Below are 26,762 nucleotides of genomic sequence, written 5' to 3' on the forward strand. Positions count from 1 at the left end.
GGGGGCCTCGAGGGTATTTAAAGAGGTTATTTCCAAAAGTTTGTCTGAAAGCAGATAGCCCCGTAATTTAAAGCAAGAAGTGGAGTGCGACTTTTTTTGGGGGGGGGGGGGAGAAAGGGAAGTTTTGGGAGGCTTTGCCATACGGTTTTAAATCTTTCTCTATTAAAACGTCGGCTGTGATTTTAAAAAAAAAAAAAAAGAAAAACAGGTGTAAAATGCCAAAAATACATACACATAGACACAAACAGCCGCCACCTCGGAGAGCGGGCGATGGGTGTGCGGGTCACGAACTATTTTTATTTTTCCCCTCTATCGACGGGAAAAATCTTCCCTGTGATGTAGGGACAAATACCGAGGCCAGGGGCTGGGCGAGAGGCTTCTCCTTTCTTTTTAAAAATCCAAATACATGGCGAGAAGCTGAAGGTGTGGGGAGGGATGCGCCCCGTTTTGCTGGATTTTTAACTTTTTTCCCTTCTTTTGTTTGGCTTTTTTTTTTCCCCCCCCCTCTCCAGTTTCCACCCCGCTGGGTCAGGGCAGGGTGAACCAGCTCGGAGGGGTGTTTATCAACGGCCGACCGCTGCCCAACCACATCCGTCATAAAATCGTGGAGATGGCTCATCATGGGATCCGGCCCTGCGTGATTTCCCGACAGTTGCGGGTCTCTCACGGTTGCGTCTCCAAAATCCTCTGCAGGTACCAAGAAACCGGCTCCATCCGTCCCGGAGCCATCGGAGGCAGCAAACCCAGGGTGAGTGCAATGCTGGGGACCAGCTAAACCGCCCTCCTTACGTTCAAACAAATTCAGATTTTTATTTTTAGAGGGTAGAAGTTTTCTCAGGTGGACACGCAGGGAAAAGAGAGAGGAGGGGAAGGGGCTTTAATAAAGCTGCAGTTTGCAGACTCGGGGGATAGAAACCGGCGCCGAGTTGAAGGTTATGAATAAATGAAAGTTGTGGGGTGTTTTTCCCCCCCCACACACACCGTGTGCAACAAGTGGTGCCGCGTTCAAGCATTTGCTTCGGCCCCAGTTTGTGGGGAGGAGGCGAACCACGGTGTTTTGGGGAATAATAAATCGCTGGGTGTACATAAACTCCCCCCAAAAACCATCCCCTGCGCCCCATCCCTGCCTGGGACTCAGGATAAACACATCCTGGCTGATGTGCTTGGTCCCCACAGACTCTACTTTTAGGGTAGCAAATATTTGGAAGAGAAGAGCCTTTCCCCAGCTTTATTTTTTTTTCTCCTTTTCCCCCTTCAAATCCCTACTCTTGACCCCAAAACTAGCAGCCAGGGCGAGGGGGACTGAACCGAACAGCTTCTCTTTTCAATTAAAAGCGCTTTTTCTCTTCCCCTTCCCTCTCTCCGCACACGCTGGCACACACCGGTGTCCCTTGATCACAAAAGCAGGTTGCGACTCCCGACGTGGAGAAGAAAATCGAGGAATACAAACGGGAAAACCCCGGGATGTTTAGCTGGGAGATCCGAGACCGGCTGCTGAAGGACGGGCACTGCGACCGGAGCACCGTGCCCTCAGGTGAGGAGACAACTTGGCAAGAAGGACACCCCAATACCCCCAGATGGAGAAAAAAATAATTATCACCGCTAAAAATAGTTCCAGGGGCTATAAGCATCCTCTTGGCCTTTGCTCTGATAGGGGAGTGGGGGGAAAAAAAAATCACTTCAAGTGAACCCACAGCAGCAAATAAACACCAGGCGATGGGGCTTGTGCCCCGGCTGTGCTGCGGTCTGCTGGAAAAACAAACACAAACCAATTTTCCTGATTTATTCCAACTGCTTTGAAAGCTCCTGGTGTGGAGGGAGACCCCAAATCCAGGATTCAAGGAGACCCCAAATCCCTATTGGGATTTGCTTGTTCTGTGGGGGCTGCAGAGCAGCGTTTCCATCAGCCAGGGATGCCCAACACCTCTGGAAAGTGGGCCCGTACCCCAGCATTGGGTCTGCAGGGATATGTGAGCTCTTTAGGTCCTGGCTGAGAGTTCCTCTCTGTTTTGGGGGACTGAGCCTTCTCTGCAGGACACATGTCCCCCAAAGCAGGACAGGGCCTAGGGCTGAATCCAGGCCGTGGGGTCCCATTTGGGGCTGGGGTGAAAGGTGGATATTGGGGCTTTTTGCTGTTACAAAGCAGTTGGTGACCCTGGGGGTGCGCACCCCGGGGTGTTGCACCGGCGGTGATGCTCTGTGGGGTGTCGTACACAATCCAGTGCCACCCGTGCCGGGTGTCTCAGGGGGACGGTGATGAGCGCGTCCAACTTTGGGTGTCCAGCTTGGCAGCTTGGTGTGATGGTGGGGGTGAACCCAGGGGTGTTTTGGGGTACACAGAGGATCAGGCAGGTATATACACCTGGGAAAAGGGCGTGCGGGTGCCCTTTGTGTGTGCGCAAGGCCTCCTGCCCAAGTTCTGCAGCCCCACTTGGGTTTTCTCGGCTGGCTCCCACTTTACCTTCCCAGGCAGCTTATACTTGCCTTTTTGTCTTTGACTGTCTGAGGTTTAGTGAGTTCGATTAGCCGTGTGCTACGCATCAAATTCGGGAAGAAAGAGGAAGAGGAGGACTGCGACAAAAAGGAGGAAGATGGAGAGAAGAAGGCCAAGCACAGCATAGACGGCATCCTGGGCGACAAAGGTAAAAGTGACTGTGTGTGTCCCCGGGGCTGGATTGGAGGGGACATTTGGGAGAGGAGACACATCCCTCCCTACCAAGAGTAAGACAGGGGATGGCTCCAGAGCTTTGTGCGTTTGTCCTTTCCAAAAAATGATTGATGGTAGAGTCGTGGGTGTGATGCAGAGCCCCGCAAGGGGAAGGTGGTACCAGCCTCGGGCTGGGGATGCTTTCCCAGGAGGAAGAGTTGTTGGTGTTTTGCTCTGGATCAATTATTTATAAAAGGGGAAAAGGAGATGGCTGGGGGGGGAGAAAGCATCTCTGATTCCTTAAATGAATTTGTTAAACAGATTTTTCTCCTGCTCTCTAAGTGGTCCCCTGAAACTCTGGCTGACAGTTGACCAATTTGGCCAATCAATATCAATTAGAGAAGCCGGGATCGGTGCTGCACTGGGGCTGCCGCGGAGCCGCCGGTGTCAGGGAAGCGCTGAGGGGAGATGGGGGGTCCCCAGACTGGAGGAAATGGGGGTCTGCGCCCCCAAATAAAATCAGAAAAAATAAACCTCAGCATTTCTGATGAAGGGCTGGAGGCCAGGCCGGTGGTGGGGGCAAGCAGGGGTCCTTGTTATCGTCTCCCATGGTTGATGCTTTCTTCTTGTGGGAGGAAAAAGAACTTTTTAAAGCTCCTGTGCTGTAAATATGGGGTGGGGGACAAGGCACGGCCGGAGCGGTGCTTGTAATTTGATTTTTTTGACAAGCTTGGTAGGGGTGATGATTTCTCTTCACCTCAAAAAAGGAGGCAAGATATTGCATTTTTAGGGAGCATGACTGAGGTTTATCTATAAGGGTGCTTGCAAAGACGCGGAGAAGTTTTAAGCCACGGGAGGGAGGAGATGCTGTGATGGTTTAGGCAGAAAATGATTTCCTTGTGTCGCAGAGCTCAGTGCTTTTTTGAGGGGGAACGGCAATTATACAAGTCTTGGGGATGGGCTTCAGGAAATTGAGGTTTGCTAATTTTTTTCTAAATTGATGTTAAAGTGGCGATGGCCCAGGCCAGCCAGAGTTGGGTTGGTTGGGGTTTTGGGGAATTTGCGATATTATCGGTGTCAGGCCCAGAGGGAGAGGGGTGAGAGGTATTTTATGTATGAGGAGGGAATCGCTTCCAAAGTTTCTCGCTAGCTCCAAAGTTTTCCCCATTTTGGGACAATGAGGGTGAATGGGGACATACTAAAGTGGGGGGAATTCGGGGTAGGAAAAAAAAAAGCTTCTCCGTGTCACCATCAAACATTACTGGGAGTTTTAAATGAAGGTGCACAAAAAGGGTTTCTTTAAGGATCCGATCCTTCTTTTTCTTTTTTTTCCCCCCAACCTTGAAGATGAACTTCACTTACAAAGACCTTCAAGTCTATTGAAGCTTTATAAGCAAAAGATTCCTGCCCACAAAAGCAAACAGGAGGAAAAAAAAAAAGAAAAAAAAAAAAAAGAAAGAAGGGGGGGAAACCTTAGTCTGCCTTAAAAATGGAGTAAAGGGATGGGGGAGGGAGGGCTTGTCTATTCTCATTCAAAATTCTGCAAGGAGGAAAAAAAGTTGGGACAAAGGGCCAAGGAAGGGAAGAAAGGGAGATAAATTATTCAAAACTCCCTGCTGTTAGATAGTTTTGTAATATTATAGGACCGTCTGTTGGAAAAAGGATGGCCGTTGGACGTTGCAAAATGTTGCTTGTGATTTGGAAACAGGCGATGCTCATTTGTAAATCGGGGCTATTGTGTCCACGAAAACCTCCCCCCCATCACTTTGGGGTGTTTTTAATTTTATTGGGGAGCGGGGAGATTTGGGGAGGGGGCGGGTAAGATTGATTTTGTTCGAGCCTCATCACTTGAAAAAAAAAAATCAGAATTTTTAGACCGCTGGTATTTTTTTTTCCTCTTGTCCGTGTTTTCTCCATCACCACCCCCAAAATTTAAAAAAAAAAAAAAAAAAAGAGCGACGGAGCTGGAGGCTTTTTATTCCTTAATAACATGCAGAAGTGCGTGTCAATAAGCAAAACAAAACACCCTCTTCTTCCTTCATGGGTAATATCGCGGACAAATCAACCACGAGCCCCCATTTCTTTATGAAACCAGCCCGGTTTGAATCGAGGGCTAATTTGGGCAAATTCCTGATTGCGGAGCCCGCGGAGCGTCGCGTTACCCCCGAGCGCTCCCTCTCCCATCCCTGGAGAGAAATCCCGATTTATCAGGAATTTAGATTTTTTTTTTTTCCTCCCCCTCAATCGCGCCCCGAGCTCGTAGATTTGTGGAGAAATCGCCCCAAAAAGGTTTTGATTTGGTTGGGTTTTTTTTTTTGGAGGGGAACATCAAGCCGCAGAAGCGACAATTTGGCAGCGGGTCGGATCTGGCGCTGCCGCGACCGCCACGATTAAAAAAGAAAAAAAAATATGTATTTAAAAAAATTATGGCTGTCAATGTGTATTTTCACGTCTGGAAAAAGTTTCAATGGCCCCAATTAAGGTAATTGATGATTCAACTTGTAAAACACTCGGAGGTGGTGAGTGCGCGCTGTATATTTTTCCTTTTTTTTTTTTTTTTAAATCAGAAATAACAGTCTTTAAACATTTCTCCCCCACACACCCTACCAATTTTCCTGGGAGGTTTGCAATAAAATAAAAGTACTACCGCCATCCTGACACTTGTTCTCCAGCTCTGCTTTTACTGCGTGGGTTTGAGTTTTGCTTTTTTATTTTTAAATAACGCGGGAGGGGGGTATTATTGCAGATGGGGGGGCAAAAAAAACTTTGTTTTGGCCTTTTTTTCCTCTTGACAAACGCCTTTGCTCCATTTGCGGGTTCTCCTTGCGGGGAGCCGGAGGAAGACAGCCCTAAATGCTCTCTCTTTTTAAGTGTTAAAGAAAGCTTCCACCCTGCGCCTGTTTCTTTCTATCGTCTGCTTGGCATTTAATAATGTTAAGACTTATTAGAGCTGGTAATGAAAACTGTGGCTGTTGAATAGGGAGCTGTGTTGGAGAAGGGTGTAATAGCTCCAAGGCATGCTAAGAAATGTATTTATCCCCAATCAGTACTCACTCTCTGAGTTCCCAGCACAAACGTTAAGTTGAAGGGTTTTAAGGCAGATTAAATTGAGCCTTTATTTCTTTGCACTTTCATCTTTAAACGGCTCACTCCAGCTAGCCCTGGGCATATATTCATGAGGCTTCACTTTTTAAATTTTTTTTTAATTTTTTTTATCCTTGTTAAGACCGAGTTATTATTATTTGGGGTTGTTGTTATTTATTATGACTGGTGGGGTTTATTAGGGAGGGTCACGGGTGGGTGATGCGCGGTTCTCCCGCACCTCTGAGGTGTTTGATAGGGATGGAGAAGAAGGTGGGGGGGGTGTCATTTGGGCACCCCCTCAAAATTTAAGGGGGTGCTGTGGAAGGTGCTCAGCGCTCAACCTCATCCTGGCGGGGTATTAATTGCAACCAGACGCGGGTGGAAGTGTTGGGGTTATGGGGAAGGCGATTTGCCTGCCCTGGAGGAGAGAGGACGGTTCAGAGGCTCCGTGTCACCCCACGGTCACGGGTGGGAGCAGCCGGTCCTGCCTCCCCCCCCGCCCCGTACCGCCCCGGGATGCAGGATCCCTGCAGAGGATGCTCCCATCGCCTTCTATTTGGGGTGAAAACACCGATTTTTGATTAACTTCCCCACCCTTGCTTTATTTCTCTGAACTCCTCTTTACCGCACGGAGTTTCTTCCACCGCTCGATTTCTTTTTTTTTCCTTCGCTCCCCACCCGCGCCCCGCGGAAATATTGCGTGGGATGGGGAAACCCGAGTGGGAAAGGCGGGGATAAGAGAAGGGGGTGTTTTTATCAGGGGTGGGAAATGCATACAGGTGTGAACAGTGTGTGCGAGGGGGGTATTTGGACACTTGGAGGTGATATTTAGACATTTGGAGGTGATAACAGATTAATTTGTTAGTGGTCACTGCCGCTTGTGTAGGGTTTTTTGGGGGGGGCTGGAGAGAGAAGAAAGGTGTTTGGACTGAGTGTAGAAGGTCCTGCCAAATTGAATTAGGCTCAGGGGGAAGGAAGGGATAGGGAAAAAGAGGGGGGTCCTCCCCACAGCTGGAAAAGGGCTTTGTTTCCCAAGCTGGGGGGTGGAAAGAGGGGCTATGGAGTCAATTTATCAGCAAACAATCTGCATCGATTTAAAACCAACAAGCGCTTTCTCTGTAAATGTATGTTTAGAAGAGAGTTGGGGGGGGGGGGGGGGCAAGGGGGGGGGAAGAGACACTTCATCAAATCAAGGGATTACGAAAGGTTGGCAATCTAATCAAACAGAGACCAGGCGGGATTTGTGAGTGTTGCGAGTGGGATCAGCTCTAATAATGGGGGGCAGGAAAGAGATAGGGTAGTGTCAAGCAATTCATTGGCTTTAGGCTGAGTTATTCTGTGCATATTTCAGGGAGAAAGAGGAGGGAAAAAGGAAGAAAAAAAAAAAACGGAGAGGGAGAAGGAAGGGGGGGCTGGATGTGAGCACACACGGAGCTTACATGTCACAAAAAAAGCTGAGACAAATGAGGTACAACAATAAACACAGATAACAATTACAAAGGCAAACAGTGGCTTTTGGGAACAAGTAGCTGCAGAACCTGGTCTACATAAACAAAGTAGGCAAATGTTTGCAAGATAAACTCCTTCCTAAATCAAGTGTGACGGGAAGGAGAGAAGAGAGGAGGAGAGATAAGGTTGGAAGGGGGAATAAACGAGTATAATCTAATACAAGACGTTTTAAAAAACAAACTTAAGACAAGGATGCGGGGAGAGAGGTTCAATTATACAGCAGGAAGTGAAATAATATAAGGGAGATGTTTGTGATCCAGGGTTTTTTTGTGGTTTTTCTTTTTCTACAACATTCCTCCCCCCGCCCCCGCTTCTCTTTGGGGGAGAAGAATAGGTTCAATTATAGACCGGGGAAAATATAAGGCAAATATTGATATCAGGAGCGCTGGCTGGCAGGTGGGGTGCCCGGGGTTCAGCTCAGAAGGGAAAGGAAATCCATCGTAGACGTTATAATCTATAATTTGAAGGTGGATGGTAGATTACATGAGACTGGGGGGGGGTTAGGAAGTAGATATTGGGCGATGGAGGGGGAGATGGATGCTGATAGAGAAGAGGAAGGGAACTGTGAGGTCTAGTTCTAATCCGAGGTTTCGCTCGTAATTGGGGTAGGAGAGAGGAGGCAGAGATTGAATTAAGCGGCAGGAAGGCGGTGAAATGTGCGATCCAGGTGTGTGCAGGGGTTGTTCGGAAACAAATAGATCCCCCCCACCAAAACCCACCCCTTTTAACCCTAAAATAATTCAAAGAAGTAGTTTAAGGCTGTGTTGGGGCTTATTCTCTTTTATAGAGGCATGTATATATAGATATTTCCAAATGAGAATTGTATATAAGAGAGGAGAGACGTGTCTGCAGTGTGGTTAAAGGAATTAGATATTTACCAGTTTGAAATAAGCCTGGTTATAAAAAAAGGGAGAGAGAGAGAGACACTGAAAAGATGAGACGAGAGAACACTTCAAACGAATTCATCATCTGGAGTGGTGAAGGGGAGATTTAGAGACAGTATTGGGAAGTTATTTAGATATTAATAACATATTTTCCTGAGGCGTCAGGAGTGCCTCCATACGCACTTTTTTCTCGCAGCTATTTGGCTGGGTGAAATATGGGAGACCCAAATGTTGGGAAGAGATAACACAATCAGCCTAGCCCTGGTCCTGTGACTGCATCATAGCATTAAACCCGGATTAACCTCCCCTTTCTCCCCCTCTCCCAGTCCCCCCCACCTCACCAAAGCCCCCCCCGAGAAGCTTTCCAAATTTTTCAGGGGAATTTACATGGCAGGATTTTAAAGCACATATAACACTAGCCTTAAAGCTGTAAGGTACTTACTCGAGCATTAGAGTAAGGCGGAGGGGGGAAGTATCTTTCTGAAAATTACGTTTGCTACAAAAGAAATAAGCAAATAAGGGACCCTCTTAAGACCTGAGCTTTGGAGATATTATATATTTATAGAGAGTATTCTTAAAAAAAAAAAAGCCCATTTCAATCAGCTGCCACATTACTGTTCTCTCAACCACTGAGGTTCGCTTTTTTTTTTTTTTTTTTTAATCTGAACTTCAGTCCGATTTGGACTCTGTTTTAGGGGATAAGAAGATGTTGGTGGGGGGTCCCAAGTGGGAAAACAGCAGAGGGCTCTGAGCTGGGGAGGGAGAACCCCGATGTTCCCCGGCTGGGAGCTGCTCCTGCCCAACACTGGAACAACCAGAGCCCCCGAGGGTTGGGTTTTTGGGGGGGGCTCCTTGTCCCCTCCTCTCCAATCAGCCCCCGAAAAAACAGAAAATAAGGATTTGGGAAGCGCAGGTGCAGCTCACTGGAGGAGGAGAGGTTGGGATGGGGATGCGGCTTTGCCGGCGTGCCCGGGGGCGGGAGGTTTTTTACATCCCCCCCCCAGTCTGTCGGCATCTCCCTCTCCCCAAAAAACTTGCTCATCCCGCCCCGGGGATGGTCCCCGCTCGGTCGGGCCCTCCCGTGCGCTCGCACTTCGCAGGATCTCGCCACAAAAGAAATTAGATGTCAGCTAATGCCTGTTTATAAAGACATTTGTCATCCGGAATTGGGGAGAACTGGGGAAGAGATGAGGAGGTGCGGGGGAGGGAGAGAACCAGAATCGGAGCTTTTTTTTTTTTTTTTTTTTTTTTTTTTAAGGCAGAATATGAAGGTGGAAGTGATGATGATATTGGGGGGGGGCACAGTCTGGAACTGACCCTTGCACTTGAGCGGACTTCAGGTCTGTCGGATTGTGGCTCCTTGGAAGGGGTTTGCATCTCCTTGGAGGGGCTGGGAAGAGGCGGGGGGGGGAGGAAAAAAAAAAAAAGTAGGTGAGGAAAAGTAGAGGCAGCATGAGGAAATTGAGAAGCTTATAGTCTTTGATCCTTGGATGCTTTTCCTTATCAGAAACATTTGTGGTGACACCGGTACAAAGGAAGTTCATCATATTACAGACTGCTCGGGCTGCTTGCAGGAATCACTGTCTATTAATTAGCAGGCGCTCTGTCTTGTGGGACATACGAGATCTGAGGCAACATATTACTTGCTTGGATGGCTCTGGGTCCTGTGATGAATTGTTGTAAAGGGCCGTTTGCTGTTTATAGGCTCTGCAGGGATAGCCAAGGCAGGGGGGAGGACCCTCGGCTCATTCATGAAATATATCTATATCTATCAATCTATAGCCGGAGATGAGGAGGGAGAGGAGAAGGGGGTCGCTCATTCATGAATTCTGGAGCTGGGGAGACATCTTGGCTCATCCATTTTGTGCGGAGCTCTGGGGCTCCTGGAGAGTTTTGGGGCTTGAGGGGAAGAAGACGAGGAAAAAAGTGCTTGTTCATTTTTTTTTTTAATTGAAAAATAACTAAAAAAGACTAGCCAAGTGTCCTTGGAAAGAGGGCAAGTGAGGCGAGGGGGTCGCGCTAGAAATGAAGGGTTTCCCTCCCCTCAACGGCATCCCACCCGGGGGATGCTCCGCTTGCGCCTCCACCTGCAAACGGGGGAGAAAAAGATAAAAAAGGTATTTTGGGGGGGGTCAAAAAGCTGGCGTTCAAAGAGGGAGCTGCCTTTCGTCTAGCTGGTCGGATCCCTGCTGCCCTGCCCTGCCGGGGGTTTGCTGGGGGGAGGCGGGGAGGGATGTCCCGTGTCCCCACGGGATGTTTCGGGAGGACTCGGAGGAAGCACGAACTATTTTTACACTCTTTCAAGTTTCTGTCCCCCGCCCCTGGGCTCGCTAGCTCTCTCTGTAAGAGAGGCGGGGTAGGGGGGAAATCAAACCCCAACCTTCTTGGTTTTCACTCTTCTTGGTCTTTTTTTTTGTTGTTGTTGTTGCTAAAATTGGAAGGCAGCACTCTGGCTGACCCTGGGGAGCGGGGCTCCCCCCGGGCAGCTGGGGGGGGACACCCGGCAGCCTTGAGCCTTCAGTGCCGCCTTTGTCCGGAGACCTTAAAGACCGCGGATCAAAGTGACCTGGTGGCATCTTTAAAAGGACGGAGAGGGAAGGGAGGGGCAAAGCCATTTATGAAACTGCGGTCCCCAAACCCAGGGGAAGGAGGGAAGGAAGGGGAAAGGTCCGGGGGGGCGGGAGGGGGGGAATATATATATATATATATATAGGGGAAAATCTGCCCCAACCATTTGCATCCAAATCTGGAGTATAGGGGAAAGTCCGGAGCGACCGCAAATCTGTTGTGGTTTTTGGTTTTGTTTTGGGGTTTTTTTCCCATTATGGGGACGAATTGATTTGCATTTTTATTGGGAATTAAAGGAGAGGGAGGAAAGTTCACTCGACAGGATCGCTCAACGAGAAGCTGCTTTTGAGCAACTTCCCTCCAAGTGGAGTTAAAAATACTCGGGTGATTTTCGCCTTGCTTAAAGTTACAAGAAGGGTCTTTAAATCGTCCATGAAACTTCCCACTGCTAAACAACTTCGTAAAGATTATTAGGTTTTTTTTTTCCTTGTGAAAAATCAATCCAACCAGCGCATCATCTTGCGCGATAAAAAAGATCCACTGGCTGCATTATTTTGCATTTTTAAATGCACAAATGTCTTCAAAAGGAGAGGTTGAAGGTACAAAGGGACACTTCGATGTCGAGGGATATTCAGGGGACAGTCATGTTTAAATTCGCTACAATTGTCTCTGGCACATTTGATTGCTCGGAAAAAGAAAGAAACACTGACATGAATAGGAATGGGGGCTGGGGGGGACGGGATTAATAGCCCCCAACCTTTGTATGGTGTAAATTATCCAAGAGAGGGCAGATAGCTGGAGCTGCTGGTGATTTTAAAGGAATATATATATATATATATATATACACACCCGCACGTATAGACGCGTGTATTTAGTAAAAAACTGGTATCTTCCAGACGGATTCGTTATTTCTGCGCAGTAACGAAATTATTTTTAAATTCTTTCCCCACTTCTCGAGAAGATGCCTGTTTGATGCTAAATGGCAGCAAATTGAGCTATTTGAAGCTGCTTTTTTTTCTTTTTTTTTTTTTTTTTTTTTTTTTGAGAATTTGAATATTTGGTTTGTACCTTGTTGCTCTGCTTCTTTTTCCCGGAGTTTTCCCCTTAATCTCCTTCCAGCCACAAACCCTCCCTTGTGCGTTCAGCTGAATATGCTCGCAGCGGGTCAACTGCAATTTCCATTCCTGAAACTCTGGCAAAAGGAGGAGAAAAGTTTGGGGGGTTTTAACAAATGTTGTTTTTTAAACAAACAAAATAACCCACTTCTGGCCACCCCTTGTTCATGGGAGGGGGGGTATGTAAAGAGGGAGAGACGGTGCAGCCCCAGACTAAGACACAGCTAAAGGACGAGGGCATCCAAGATGATTAAATCAAAACGATGGTTGGGGGGGAATAGATATATATATGTACATAAATATATATAATGTCCAAATCTCCGTACTCCTTAAGGGAAAATGCTCAAAGGTTTATAGTGTGGAGATGGACAATCTCCCCCTTTTCTGCTTGGCAAGAGCGTCTCAGCAAATCTCTGTCAAGGAGAAAAATCGAGTGGTGGTTGTGATCAAATGCTAAAGAATAAAATAAGTTCAGAGCAGAGAGCTGGTTGGATTTAGAGTTCAGTTGCAAAGAGTCAAGTGTCCCCCGTGGAGAAAAAAATATCCCAGTCACCCTCCCCCGCGTCAGCTCATCACGCAGGAGGGAAAACTAAATATTGTCATTATTTTTTCCCTGCGAGGCAGGGAAGGGCAAAAGCGGAGCCGAAACCCCCGCTCCTCTCCCGGCTGCTGTGACTTCGTGACTTTTCTCTCCGATTTTAAACTTTACCCAGGCTGAATTTGATCTTTTTAACTCTTTTGCCACCCCATCCCCTCCTTTCTCCCCCTTCCTTTTCTGACGGTATTTTTTCTCACTCTGTTTTCTCGCCTTAACCTCCTTTTTTTTTTTTTTTTTTTGTCCGCCTTTCATTTGAAGCGAGGCTTTACAGCTTGCTACACTTTCTAAGTGCATCAATAGCCACTTTAGAAATACAAACAACTTTTAAAGATAAAATAACCAAACCAGAATGGGACTTTCAATGGGGGAATAGTTGTTGTCCTTTACCATGGAGTGTGCAGCCGCCTCTGCCTAATCCAGCTTTCATTTTCACCGACAAATGCCAAGAATCTATATCTGTCTCCCAACCCCTCGGGAGCTTGATTACACGACAAAAGGCTGCCATTATCCGCAGGAGAAAACAGGGAGGGGACACGGGGGCTCGGGCCTCTGAGGATGAGGGCATCTCCAAACTATTGACTTAGTGGATGAAGTCAAGAGCAAACACGCTGAGATCTAAAAGGGGGGAAGGCGCTGGGGAGGGGGGGTGGGATGCTCAGGGAAGGAGCGGAGGAAAAGCACCGGCAGAAAGTCCTTGAAAGTAGCGCGGATTGGGAAGGAGAGAGTTTTTGGGGGGGAATGAAACCAACTGTGGAAAGGTTTTTCTCCCTCCACAACCAAGAGCAGGTTGATCGGGAAAAGCTCCCACTCGCTTTCCGACCCCCTGGTGTTTTATTTCTCGCCGTGTGTCTTCCCTTGCCGTGAGATTTAATTTTGTAAAGCTCTTCTCCACCTTCCCCATGGGGAATTCGAGTCTTTCCTCACGTTAATAGAGGGGGAAAAATGAGGAAATACCCAAGTCCTGCTTCGTGGGGACACGGCGGGGATGGTGCGGGGTCCCCCCCTCGCCGACCTGCGCATCCCCCCCGGGCTGGGCGCAGGAATCTCTCCCCAGGCTGGAGCTACCCCCAAAATAGGCTCCACCCAAAGTTGTTGGGGCACAAGGCCTGCGGAGATTCCCCCTCCCTTTCCTGCAGCACGGAGACGGGGCAAAAGCCCGACGGCCGGACTCGGTTTTTCTCCCCAAACTGGGAATAAACTGGGTCAAGGTCTCGGCTGCGCGTTTGTCCGAGGAGCCGCGCTTGTTCCCCGCCGAAGGGCTGTGAATTAGGGGCTGCGAGCGACGGGGAATTGGAGAGGGGAGGTGGCAAACCTGCCTGCGAAGCCCCCGGGGGTCTGGCAGGGAGGAGAAGTCACCCCACGCCGCTGCTTTTCAGGTTTAACTGGCTGCGTTTTGCATGACTGCCTCATTAGCCACTGCTGAGCTGGGATTTGCGGTCCAGGCTCATCCCGGCCCGTCGTGGACAAAAGTTATTTCAGCCCTATCTGTAATTTATCTGGGTCACCTGGGGAGAAATCCGCCGGGTACGGAGAGTCCTAGAAGCGGTACCAAAGGAGTCCTACAGCACTTAATTATTCTTTAATCAACCTAGCGCAGTGGTCCCTTTTAAAGAGCTGCTTTTGGTGCAAGAGCTGCGTTTAAGCATCTGGTTCCCGGCCGAGGCTGGGGAGCCAAAAACCTGCTCCAGCTTAAGGGATTTAAAGGTGCGGAGCGTGTGTTTCGGGCTGGGCCCGGCGAGCATCTCTTTTGCTGTAATCACAAAAGTATTAAACAAAGGAAGAGGGTGGCAGGGAGGTGGGAAGAACCTGGAGGATCCGATTTAAACTACAAAGGCACAAAAGGAGCCTAAATTCAGCTTTTAAGCGAAATTTGTCTTTGCGGAGAGCAGGCTGGGTTTGCAGCGCTTCCATCTCCGGGCTGAGAGGCTGGTTGGGCTTTTGCTCTTTGCAATAAGTTTATTTTTTGTTATTTTTTTTTTCCGCCTTCATGATATATATAGAAAAAGGCGGGGAACCTGCTGTTCGCAGCGGGATCCTGACCTAGGACCGGGATGGAGAGGTTTCCTCGCCGAAATTTTGCTTCACTTCGGGGAAGCTTCGCGGCATCCCCCGGCTTTTGCGGTGCTAAGGACAGTTCAGTGTCTGGCAGGGAAAGGACAGCTGCTGCGAGAGAGAATAAATACGAGAAAAAAAAATCATCGTAATCTTGGGACGTATATAATCTACGTCTCTCTGAATCCCAAAAGGCAGCGGGCCCGTCTCTCTGATTTATTTTTACGCTAGCCTAGTTTGCATCCCAAAGAAGTAAACTGCTATTTTTAACCGCTGGTTTAAAGCTTAATTAAAAGCCCCTAAACTGATTGTTTTGAAAATTGATTTAGAGGAATTGCCCCAGGGCTGAGACGCTATCTAAGCCAAGTTGCAGTCCCAGAGCTCGCAGTGGTGTCGGAATCGTTAACCCCGCAGAGGCAGGAGTGGCCGGGTATGGATGACACATGGGCCAGTGGGGTCCCTACACCCTCTGGAAAGAAAGGTCCTTTGTTAGTCCCGGCTACTGGCTTGCTTGGGTGGATCTCCGCTGGTTTCCTGGAGTTACGAGGTTTAATTGAATTAAGGGAAGCTCTGAGATGCTTGTGATGGGAGAGCTCTTCTTTTCATCTGCACATCTTGGGGACCGGAGCCCCTCGGGGGCGTCTCCGTGGGATGGATGCAGGAGAGAAGGGCCGCTCCATCTCCAAATGTGGGGGAACAGGTTTTTTGGTCCCCAGACCTTTTTCTCTCCCCAGCCAACCTCCTTTTTTCCCAGCCATCTGCACCCGGCAGAGCCGCCCGAGATGCTGCTGTAATTACCGGCAATTGCTTCCTCGGGAGAAGGGGCTTTACCTGCTTAAATGAAAGTTGGTTTGAAGGCTTGGAGGGAGGGGGGAGGTTGGGAAGGGAAGTGGCATTTCAGCCCCATAATTAGATGTAAACAAGAATAGAGACGGGGCTCCATGGTCAGACAACTTGATTGTTAAGGGATTAACACCTAAGTAAACCAATAAAGGCTTCGCGTTGCTGGTGAGAGGGCTGCGGGCCAGGCAGGGCTGTGTAAGACTATCAAGGCCCTAATGGGCTCCCCCCGGCAGAGCCAGGGCAGAATATTAATAAGCTCCCGAGAAAACGGAGGTTTAGTCCCGGCCTGGACACGTGTGGGGCCACCCCAGCAATTTTAGGAGTCCGGTTTTTAAAGGCTCTTGGCAAAGGTTGGAGTTGTTGGAGCTGTTTCTGCTGCCTGGGAAGCGAGGGGCGATTCCCTTCTCCCCTTCGGGATGCACCCAGCATCACCCGGCACCCATCGCCCTGTTTATTAGGGAAATAAAGGAATTAAAAGGGGATTTCCTCCCCACACGTATAGGGCAGGGCACTCCCGTGTATCACCACCTCCGCACATGTAAGTAGGACGGTTTCTTTTGCACAAAGGGAACTGCAGGTTCCTTCAACCCTTTAGTTTCTCCATCTCTTCTTAATAATAGCTTAAAAAACCAATCCTTCAGAGCAGCTTGAGCAAAACCCTCCTGGGCATAGCTGTCCAGGTTTGCCTCCAACTGGGCTTTTGTGGTCGTTTCTTTTTCCTCCCGGCTCGCCCTCGGTTGGTATTTCCCCCCCTTCCCCTCCTGCTTTGGCCAGACTTTGAGTGGACGGAGGAGTTTAACCTTTGGGAAAAGAAAAAAAAAATCAGATCTGGCCTTAAGTGATGTGGTGGTACCTGTAAGCCTAATTTCCATGGCAATTTGGGATTGAGAGGTACCTGAAAGGCTCAGAGTCAAACTGAGTTCAATAACTGGGGTCTGTTTTGTTTTCCTCCGTCTCCCCAGCTTCCAGTGGTCTCTTGACTCGGCTGGCAGGGCTAATATCGGAGCACTCTAGGGTGTGGGTATTTCTTCCTCCTGATTGCAAATAACCGAAAGATTAGCACCAGCAGCTGTTTGGAATTGGAACAATGGAGAGACCTAGGAAGTGGAGAAATTGAAAAAGGAGAACCCCCCCTCTCCTAATCACCCAGCTCAAAGTTCACCAAGTCAGACTGCATTGACTTAACGTGACCTCCACCTCGGCTTCATGGGGCTGTTTGCTTATATGAAGGTTGGGGCGAGACAGAAAGAGGGAAGAGGGGGGAAGATATCGGGGCGTTTAATGAAATTTCCTATAGAAATACGAAGTTACTGCGTGGTTGGAGAGACCCTTTGGCCGCCGAGTACTCTCGGTCCTTGCCCTGTAAGTTTAGGGGGTTCTCTACCCCTCCGGGGGAGTTAAACCCCCTCCATCCTCTTGCCCCCACCCCCGGGCGGGGGGCCCGATCCTTCATCCCGGGGTTCGGGGACGGGCTTTTCCCCCCGGGCAGTGACACCCCCGGTTTGTGGGGGGTGTGCGGTGGGGTTGGGGTCCTCACTGTGGGTCGGGGGGGAGGGTGGTCCCTGCTGTGGGGCAGGGGGATCGTGCTCACATCCCAGCCCGGTCCTGCGCTGGCTGGTGAAGTGTGAGAGCGGCTGAGCTGTCAGGAGGGGTTTGAATGGGATCTCCTAATGGATTTGACTCGGAAATCTCGACTTGACCAGTTTTTTCCTCTTTAAAACAAACTCATTAAACTTGTCAACACTCATTAGGGCCTTAAAACGCTGAACTGGAGTCACTGGGGAGAGCGGTTGGTGGGGGGCTGCCTGGGGAAGGAGGGATGCGGAGCGGGGGCAGCCGAGCATCGGCTCCGTGCCGGGCTGCAGCCTCCATTTGCGGGGAGGGAGAAAAGGGGCTGCCAGGAAAATAAACGTCTTAAAAGAGAAATCAAGGGAGGAGAGATGGAGCCGGCACGGGGAGGGGGCTGTGCCTTAGAAATAAGGGGATCTCCGCACCCCCCCTCCCTCGCCTCCGGGTACAGCCGGAGGGGCCGGGCTGGGCGAGTGACTTCGGTTTGGGGACATTCCGTGTGATTTGAGAGAGTGTGTGTGTGTGCGGGGAAATAAATCTGCTGGGCTGTGTTTTCTGCAATTGCCGGGGGAAGGGGGAATGGGGGGGAACGGAGGGTGAAACGTTAGAGGCAGCTTTCAGCCCTAAATCCCCTGGAAATGAGCCTGGTCTCTGAAATTCCTTCCCAATCCCCCTACCCAAAATACTTTGAGAGCTGTAAAATTAGTCGGAGATCGTCTTAATTCTGTCGGCAGGACGAAAATTACGTCGGGGGGTTGGGGGGCAATTAAATGTTGCACATTTCTCCGTCTTTTTTGAATAGAGGTTTTGTTTGGGGTTGATTCAGATTTTTTTTTTTTTTTAAGGGTTTATTCTGATGCTTTTCAAGCCTCGGTTCCCCTTTAAGGAGAAAAAAAACCCACCCCCACCTCTATTAAAAAAAAGGCAAAAAAACCTTCGAGACCTTCTGTTATTCCCCTCTCTGAGAATGAGAACATCAGCTATTCAAGCGTATTGATGAACTCCCCCAAAAAGTTTATTAAGAGAAGCGAAAACAAAAGGACTAAAGGCCGCAGGCAACTGGACAGACAGTTTATAAACTAAGGTCCCATTGTCCCCCTGAGGCAGATGCATGAATACCTCTGAATGGGTCCCTTTGGAGTGACAAGATCAAGCCAGACAACAGCATGTTAAAAGGAAGGAGCGCTGTTTCTCTTTCTCCAACCCAAAGATCTGCTCCCCCTACTCCTCCTGCATTAATGTACATCTGCAGGGGGAGGAATAAATAGCTCCTTAGGATCTGCGGCCTTCGGGGTTTTTTATTCTTCCACCCCCAGCACTGGCTCTTTGCACCATATGCTGCAGATCAACCCTCCTTTCTCCGCAGCCTCCAGCCTGGCAGTCGCCTAAAATGATCCCCAGCAATCGCAAACCTTTCTCCTTCTCTCTCTCTTTTTCCCCCCCTGCTCCTCCTCTTTCCTTCCCCTCTGCCGCTGTTAAAAATCGCGATTTACGGCCTGCTTGTCTAGGAGATCCCTCGTGGTCAATTAGGTTTGCACAGAGCAATTTAACTAATAGGCTTTGATGGATTTATTTTATTTTATTTTATTTTTTCTTTCGCTGGGATATCGGTCTTGCACTGACAGGACATAGTGGTGGGGAGAAGCATCTCGAGCGTCCCATGGAAAGGGGCAGGGGACAGCAAACCCAGCAATGGGTGCCCAGAGAAGTGCCAAATTGATGCCCAAACCTGCTGCTCCAGGTCCCCTCGCTCCTGGCTCCAGGCTCCTGTTGTGGCTGGAGGGGATGGGGTCAAGCAGCATTTGGGTAAATTTGGGTAATACTGAGCAGCTTTGATTTCTCCCATAAAACTGCAACGATCTGTATGAGCGCCCGGTTCCCCCCCTTTGCCTCTTTCAGGCATTTTCCACCCTCGCTAAGGTTAATTCAGAAAAGTGATTAAAAGCCTTGGAAGGGGAGAGGGGGCATTAATGCGTGTTTGAAGTTGACGGCGTTTTAGATTTATGATCTTGGGGTATTTTGTTGCCCGGACAGTGGAAAAAATAGGGAAAGAGGGAGTTTCTCATCACTTTGTCCCTCCAAATAACTTCTAGAGGTGCAGACCGCATGAAATAGCCCAGATGGGGTCTAAACTCAAATGCAGAGATTTTCCAGGCTTGGTTCTCGCCTTCACACCCCAGCCCTGGGTGTTTGCGGGTCCCCCCCATCCCTGTTGTCACATCGAGGGGATCCCTGTGAGGTGGGAGCATCTCAACCCGGCTGCGAGGGTGTTTTTGGGGCTGAAAACTCGCGTGATGGATAGGTCCAGCGGGTCTCTGGTGCTCGCAGAGCCTGTTTGCACACTCCTTAATGAGGGACAGCTCTGAGCTCTGGGTTGGGAGGTCAAGCGATGATAATAATAATAAAATTACCCCCCTTTTCCCCAACCTCACCTTCCTCTTTGCAGCGGAAGAGTTGCCATTTCATGGCTGGCTAAAGCCAAACTTCCCTCAAGGGGGTTATGCGACTTCTGACCCTCCTAACCTGTTCTTAGTGCTTTCCAAAGGAGACGCGCTCCTGGAGAGGTGACCCAAATGGAGAAAGAGCCACAAGGGCAAGACTAATATATTAAAAAAAAAAAAAAAAAAAAAAGAAAAATCCAAAACAGCAACAGGGAGGAGAAGAAACACTGAGCAAAAGTTAAAAAAAAATAACAACCGAAGCAGAAGTGTTTCCAAATTAGGGAAATACCTGCTTAATTAGCTAGGGCAATAGTTTGTAGGGAACTGTGGGACCCTTCGAGCAAACGCATCCACGTTTGATTTTATTGATACGAGTAAATGGACTGACTGATGGGCCCAGTTTTTTGCTTGCAGGACCTTTGCAGCCCTTCACATGCAGGAATATTTTTATTCTTTCCCTTCGGGATTTCCATGAGGTCCGTTTGCCTGAAAGCATCGCAAAAGGGGCTGGGGAGAGGCAAAAAAGAAACAGATGAGGAGCTGACGTGATGAAAGACCAACAGATTTTGGGTCATTCCTGTTCCCATAGCAGCTCCCTGAGGCATTTCAAAAGCAAAAAAAAAAAAAAGAAAGAAATGGGAAAACACAAACACATAATCAAACCAAGGAGCCAGTTAACCAGGCCAATACCCGCAATCCCAAAGTCCCATTTAGCTGCTCGCAGGATTATCACTTGTTGCCGATTCAAAACCAGCAGGTGTTGTCAGCTATTTATGATTGCTGTTATTTATACGGTGCCACTGGCGTGCCTGGCGCTTGGCAGCCACGTACGGACAAGAGCCAACCTCTCCCCTGAGAAGATACCAAACTAAATTAGACTTAACACAGCGGCAGACGGTAACACTCAGCATACGGGGATGAGGGAGGAAAAAAGAGAGGTTCAAATCTACAAAGATCATGCAATCTCCAGGCATTAAATCCCGCGCCCGTCAACTTGTTAGTTCTTGTTTGACAGGAAAAGAGAAGTAAATAGATCTGTGTTTATGCGTAGGAAGGTAAGGACTGAGGTAGGGCATCACGCCTTGCTTTGCGGATGGGATAGATGAATATTATTTGCTTTATGGGGCGGGATTGAGATTTGCAGCTGTTGCGTGAGGTGGTGGATGGGTGCGTGGCCAGAGCCAGCTTGTGGCGTAGAAAAGAGCCGGGGGATAAGCGAAGGGAAGCTGCTTGCCCAGGTTCACATGGAGTATCAGCGGCAAAGCCAAGGCTGGAACCTTGTGTAAAAATCACTAAGCAGAGCCCCATGCGCAGCTTGCTTTTTCCTCAAAACCTGCGGTTTTATGCAGGAAAATTCCCGTGGTATGTGCAGGAGTTTTACCCAAAGATTGAATATGGACCTGGAGGTTTGGCTTTTAATTTTTTTCTTTAGAGGCAAATCAGCTCACAGAGCAAACAACTAGATGCTGCTTGGATATAAACCACATTTCTAGCTTAGGCCTGCCAAGCTTACGTTTGTGGGCGACTTTATCCAAATGAGTCATCCCATCCCATGTCTGTGAGAGGATTCCCCATGTAAGCAAAATTGAGCAATACGACATTTCTAGGGATTGGGCCAGGCACCGGTAAGAAGCATTTGCCAGCCAAAGGAGGCTGCACGGGGAAAAAATCAGCTCTGCGAAACTTCAGCAGCCTCCTCCTGTCTTTGGCTTGAAAGACAAGAGTCATGAACCGAGGAACAGGTCGTGGCTTTGCTGGCGGTGGTGTAAAATGCAAAGTGACCTCCCGTAGTTGTTTGAAGAAGGCTGGACCTTGCTGTAAAGCTCCGTAAACTGGGTTCCCCCCGCCAGCTCCTTCCCCCCATCCCCTCCTTCCCGGCATGTTTTAAATGATTTTTGGATTTTAAAGCAGGGCCTGGAGCTCATTCCTTCGTATTCATGGCATCAAACAAGAGGCTGCTGCCTCCAGCTGGGTTCCTTGAACTTAGAAGCAAAGTTCTACTCAATATTACCCTAATTAATTAACTAAAGAGACAATGGCTTTTCAGGTCTCACCTCTGTTTCCAGGGAGGGGGCCCTTTTGACAGAGCCCTGCCATAAACTAATTCTGAGTTCCAGCAAGGAGTCATAGGGGGAAGAGTTAAGTGACACTATTTATTTGTTTACCAAGACAATTTATGTCATATTTGTTTTTCTCCACCTTCTGTCTGCAGCACTGAAAACTCTGTTGGGGGTGCAGGGGGGAGGAGGAGGAGGAGAGAGTATTATTTGCATTACCCACTGGAATCAAAGCATATTCCCCTATGAAAAATACAACTTCATAGCTTTTGGTATCTTCTCTCTTAAAAAAAATTAATTAAAAAAAAACTTTTTGAAGCTTTCCAGGTTCAATATAACAAATCTGAGCTTTGATGCTTTAAAAGTGCCATAAAGAGCTACAGGCAACATCACAGTTAACCAAAATATATATATTTCAAGGCTCCTGTGAGCACTTGCATCTCTTCTGAATGTTGTGAGTGGTGGTGGTTTTTTTCTTTCATTTGCAAGCAAGCACTGAATAGATGTTCGCTGGTTTATTCCACTCAGAAACAGGCATTTCGTATTTTGTAGCAGCACGAAAACCATTTTAAAAGGTCACAGCGAAATGTGACCGGCTGGAAAATCTATCTGGGAACACATATGTCATATACTCACCAGCGCATCGTTACTGGATTTCGGGTCACTGTAGCCCAGAGGAAGGGCAATATGATCGGTATTTTTGTAGGTAAGGAAATTAAAGAACAGGCTAGATAGGTATGTCACTTCGTGTCCCATTGGGAGCTCAGAGTTAAAGAAGGAACCGAATTTGTGTCTCATGGAATTTCCCCTGTCCATCGCAGCCTCCTCCAGCTTCACAAATCATCTCCGTGCTCAGGCTCAACGCACTCACTGGGTCAAATTCTCAAATAACCTAAAATGGCTTCACTTCATGGAGTTTCTTAACTTGGATAGATCGTCGATTGTAGATTTGAGGAGGAGATTTTGGTATTTGGGGTCTGTGATCCATAAGCTCTGCATCGCCTATTTTTTAATTCACTTCTAGGTGTAGCATTTTGACTATTTGGCAAATGATTCTCTCTGCTCTGTTGTGTTAGCAAGAGCTGTCCAGGCTGATCCATCGAAGAAATCTCATGAGGACTGATTTAGAAATATGTTCCTTACATGCAAGGAAAACAGTATATTTCATAAGAGATTCCTCCTTTGGGTCAGAGAAGGGATCAGTTACTTCCCCCCCATATCCATACATTTTTGGTCTGGGTTTCATTGCTCAGAACACAGGTTGGTGCATGCGAAATACATTTGTGTGTGTGTTTCAGAGCTCTGGGGCATATGAGAATGTGATCATTCATAACCACTTCTCCCAGTTTAAGGCATGCAGTTTTGAAGGCCTAGCCTTAGCCACTGAAAATTTGGTCCTTATTGTCTCGTGTCCCAAACCTGCAATTACTTACGTCCATATTTAACTTTATACATGTGAGTAGTCTCATGGTATGTGAAACACAGACGCGGTTAAGAAGATACTTCCACTCCCACCTCCTATAAAAGTGAATAGCTGAAAAGGGATCATTAGCAATAAGCATTGCCCAGGGTGCAGGATCTCCTTATATACTCATTAAAGCAGAGCTGTGCTCACACACAAGGTTTAAGGGAGAGATTCTGCCATAAACCAGTGAATTTGATGGACCTGCTTTAGCATAATGGGGAACCAAAATGACCAAGCTCTCTCATTCCTGCAATAATACCATATACGATTGTTGCTCTGGTTTAGTTAAACCTCTCCTGAAGCTGGAAGATGTTTAAGAAATATCCAAGTGCTGCAAGAGCTGCTGTTAATAACTCAGGAGGTGAACGTGAACTAACTCTGCACTAGCAATTCTTCACCACGTCTAAGAAATAGCGAAGCTGTTGTACCTGTCAAGGCTCCAAGGAGATTGCTGTTAATAATTATTGGTCCTTAAACTGGATGTGAGGCTGTTGTCATTTTGGGTATTTAAGGGTCCGCCCTGTTGCAGTCAGACTTCTTTTCTTGCTTCTTGTGTCCCACCCCAGCACTAGTTCCACATCAGTCGGGATCTTCACGCAACCCTTGCTACAACTTGCGCAGCCTTCGCAGTCACCAGTGATGTGCAAGGAGCATATTGATATTACTTGTGAAGCGGCATCGTTACTGTTTCACGATCAAGGTCATGCGTCATCGCGAGAAGCGCCGCACTTGTGACGACTAATGACAAACTGTGATACCAAGGGAAAACTCGGCCTGTCGGTGATTTGCACGGGGCTCAGCTGCCTTTGATTCCAACATTCCCTCCAGTTGCCTGCGTGTTCTTGCCATTCGAGCCTCTGATCTTTGCGGGGGGCTCGGCGGGTTGGGCAGGATCGTCTACTTGAAATGTGTTAGAACACAAAGTGACATCAGTGGCACCGGTGTCACTTCGTCCCTCCTCTCTCTGGGAACTATAAGCCTTGATTAGAATTGTGCGACTTTACAGTTTTCATTTCCTCACTTCCCAGTTGCAAAAACGACAACAGAGCGAGTGATGGCAATTCTTTGCAACAGAGGGAGAAAACAGTTCTGGGGCTGTTTGCCAAGCTGGTCTGGATCAATGTTCCCCCCCAAAATGCCGCGGCACTTGCTAAGGGAGCTGCAGTAAAAATTGGTGTATTCCTGCCCAATTTCTTTGGCACCTTTCATCTCAATTAGGGCTGAGCTGCTCCCAAAACCAGACAACTTGCAGCTTATTCTCCCCACTACAGGGACTAAAAAATTCAAATTGCTCAGCTGTCTGGGTTTGGGACATGAGGAGGGTAGAAAGGATGTCCTGGTGAGCGGTGAAGCCACCTGGGTCCCTTCACCCACCCAACGCTGCATCTGGTGTACCTTTCAGAGGGCGAGGGGACTGGAAACGCTTCAGAAATGGAAATGCTCTCCATTTGTTTATAATTTTATACCCCAACATGTAACCTGAACCTGATGGAGTCAGTAAAGAATTAAACCTCCGCATGTTTCCTACCTCAAAAATACTGGAGCGAATCCAGGGCTCTTGAAGGCAAATTATTCCAAAGAGCTGGAAGAAAAAGAAAAAAACAAGCCTGACTTTTTGTATTCTTTTACTTTTTTTTTTCTTTCTCCCGAAGTTCTGAAAGAGTGCCCTTACTTGTTCTCTGACATCAATGGGCGACCGATGCATTTTCGGGAGCACGGCCAGCTAGCTGTGAAGCAAGCCCCGTGATTTACAAATAATTACATTTGCTCAGAGGAGTTTTGAGGACAGAAACTAATTCCAAGGGAATGAAATGTCTCAGTCTGAGCAGGAGTCTCAGTGAGGATTTTTCATTTTCCATTCTTTTTTTCAGGGAGAAGAGTTTTCTGCTTATAAAATGTAAGTTAAACATCTCAGGATGAGCTTACTTGTTGCAGCTACGCAGTTTGGGTTATTAAATAAGTTGTGAATGTACTTTGCCATTAGCATTCTTGCACAGTGAGGGTTTTTTTGTTTGTTTAGTTTTGTTTTTAAATGTAGGGTATAAACAGTTTACATAGGGTTACACTGACCTACCTGTAAATCTAGTATTTGGATTTTGCATGCCACAAATTGAAGGGGTCTGTGGAGACAGGTGTTGATTCGGCCGATTAAATCAAATTAAAACCAGGGATCATGTAGGACTATGATGCTGCTCTGTCCATTTCTCCCAGCTCAATATTCTCTCGTGGTGAGCTGGTTATTTTGAGATGTTAAAAATGTGTAATTTCTTTCTCTTCTCCTGGAGTGCACTGGTTTAGACTGGGAAGAAGCTACACCGACAAAACTGTGTGCTTGAATTATAAGATTTTAGTGCAGAGACCATGTTTTTGTGCAGGATTTGTACTCCTCCTGCTGCACTGTGCAAAGAGTGAGGGAGAGGACACTTGGGAATTTTATACATACATATTTATTTTGTAAAGTAACCAAACGACAGCCTGTGGGACTGTAAACCTATGGGATAGATAAGGAAGTGTAAATTTAAGCTACCTCAAAGTGAGATTTTTTTGACATATGGGCTACACATGAGCAAAGCATATGTATAACATAAATGATACTTGATCAATATAAATATAAAAAGACAGATCTGGGAGTAGGGAATTAGCAGCTTGATTGCTCCTGCCCCACGTTACGATGTTACATTGGGGCAAAGTGACTGGAAGAGACGTGGTTGCCAGCTCAGGGCAAAGGGGTGGCCCAAGGGAAATGGAATTCCAAATTCTGGACCAGCAGAGGAAGGAGGGGACTGTCCCCTCCCTCCGTCCCAGTGCCAGAGGTTTCTCCACTCCTGCCCTACCCTATGGATGTAAAGGTAAAGCAGAGTGAAAGTCCTCTGCACCCCCAAAAGGGGGACCGCCTTGCCTTTTCCCAGTACCAGCCCTGACCCCCAAGTAACATGCTTTAAAAACAGCCTCTCAGAATGGTAGGAGTATTTTTTTTTTTGGCTAACTTTATCAGTGCCCGAGCACGCCTTGAAGTGTCAGCTTGACATAATATGTAACAGTAATTAAGAAATAAGCCTCTTGCCCGGTTTCACAGCAATCATTTAGCTAAGTAACTACCATGGTCCAGTGCCTCAAAAATCACCATTAGCCCACGCCACTTATGGCCATAAAATTTCTTGTTTTCTGCTTTTCATCGGACTCACCCTGGAATCTTCGTTTTGCTTTATTTATACATTTGCACTCAAACAATGGCAATAAACCCATTCCCAGAGTGTTGCAAATCAGAAATTTGTCCACATTTTTTCCACCACCTTCCTGGGTGAAGCTGCTTTTTGCTTGGGAACGGCGGTGGCTGGAGGCAGCTGGGAGCAGGGGGGGCGACCAGGGTGTCGCTTGGAGATTGATCGGTTGCTGTTGGAAGTCGCTGGGATGGGGCAGAGAGGGGGAGCAGGAGGAATCTGGCATGAAAAGACAGTTTGTGGTGACAGGAGTTTCTTTTGAAAGACCTGATTCAATCAGACCTGAGGCGGGAAGAAACGGCTGTTGCCTTCATTGAGTTTTTGCTAACTTTTCCCCCCCTCCTACCATCGAGGTTTTTGGTTCGGGCTTTTTCGCTTTGTTCTTTTTTTAACGTGTCCTATACTGTTTAAGCTGGAAGAAATAAGCACGAGGTCCTGCCTGCAGAGTGAAAGAAAACAAAAAAAAAGATCAAGGACATCTCACTCAGTTCCTAGCAGCCCCTGAGACATATTTTTAACCATTCTAAACCAGTGGACCGCTAATTTCAGCAGAGCCTGCGATTTTTAAACCAGCGCACTATCAGGCACTTAGCATCCATAAATTACGCTTAAAGCTCTCCACAGACCACTCGATGGACCAGACCAGGATGCTGTGACATGAACTGAGTTGTCTTATTTGGTACAATTTATGGACAAAGCTGCTTGCCTG

The 26,762-nt window shown here is 47.8% G+C and overlaps 1 protein-coding gene across 6 annotated transcripts in view; it reads left to right on the plus strand.

Moving 5' to 3' along the window:
• The window catches only part of PAX7 (paired box 7), a 99,329-nt gene that overhangs the window by 1,871 nt on the left and 70,696 nt on the right, over positions 1-26,762 (plus strand). For 2 of the 6 annotated variants that reach the window (XM_065650012.1, XM_065650009.1), the window contains exons 3-5: positions 513-748; positions 1,405-1,534; positions 2,514-2,642. In XM_065650012.1, coding sequence (XP_065506084.1) covers positions 513-748; positions 1,405-1,534; positions 2,514-2,642 — 495 coding nt within the window. Of the gene's footprint in view, positions 1-512; positions 749-1,404; positions 1,535-2,507; positions 2,643-26,762 lie in introns of all 6 variants that reach the window. The other 4 variants (XM_065650007.1, XM_065650011.1, XM_065650008.1 and 1 more) reach the window with 3 other exon arrangements.

The sequence above is a fragment of the Caloenas nicobarica genome, chromosome 22 (genome assembly GCF_036013445.1).
Source record: "Caloenas nicobarica isolate bCalNic1 chromosome 22, bCalNic1.hap1, whole genome shotgun sequence".
NCBI classification, from domain to species: domain Eukaryota; kingdom Metazoa; phylum Chordata; class Aves; order Columbiformes; family Columbidae; genus Caloenas; species Caloenas nicobarica.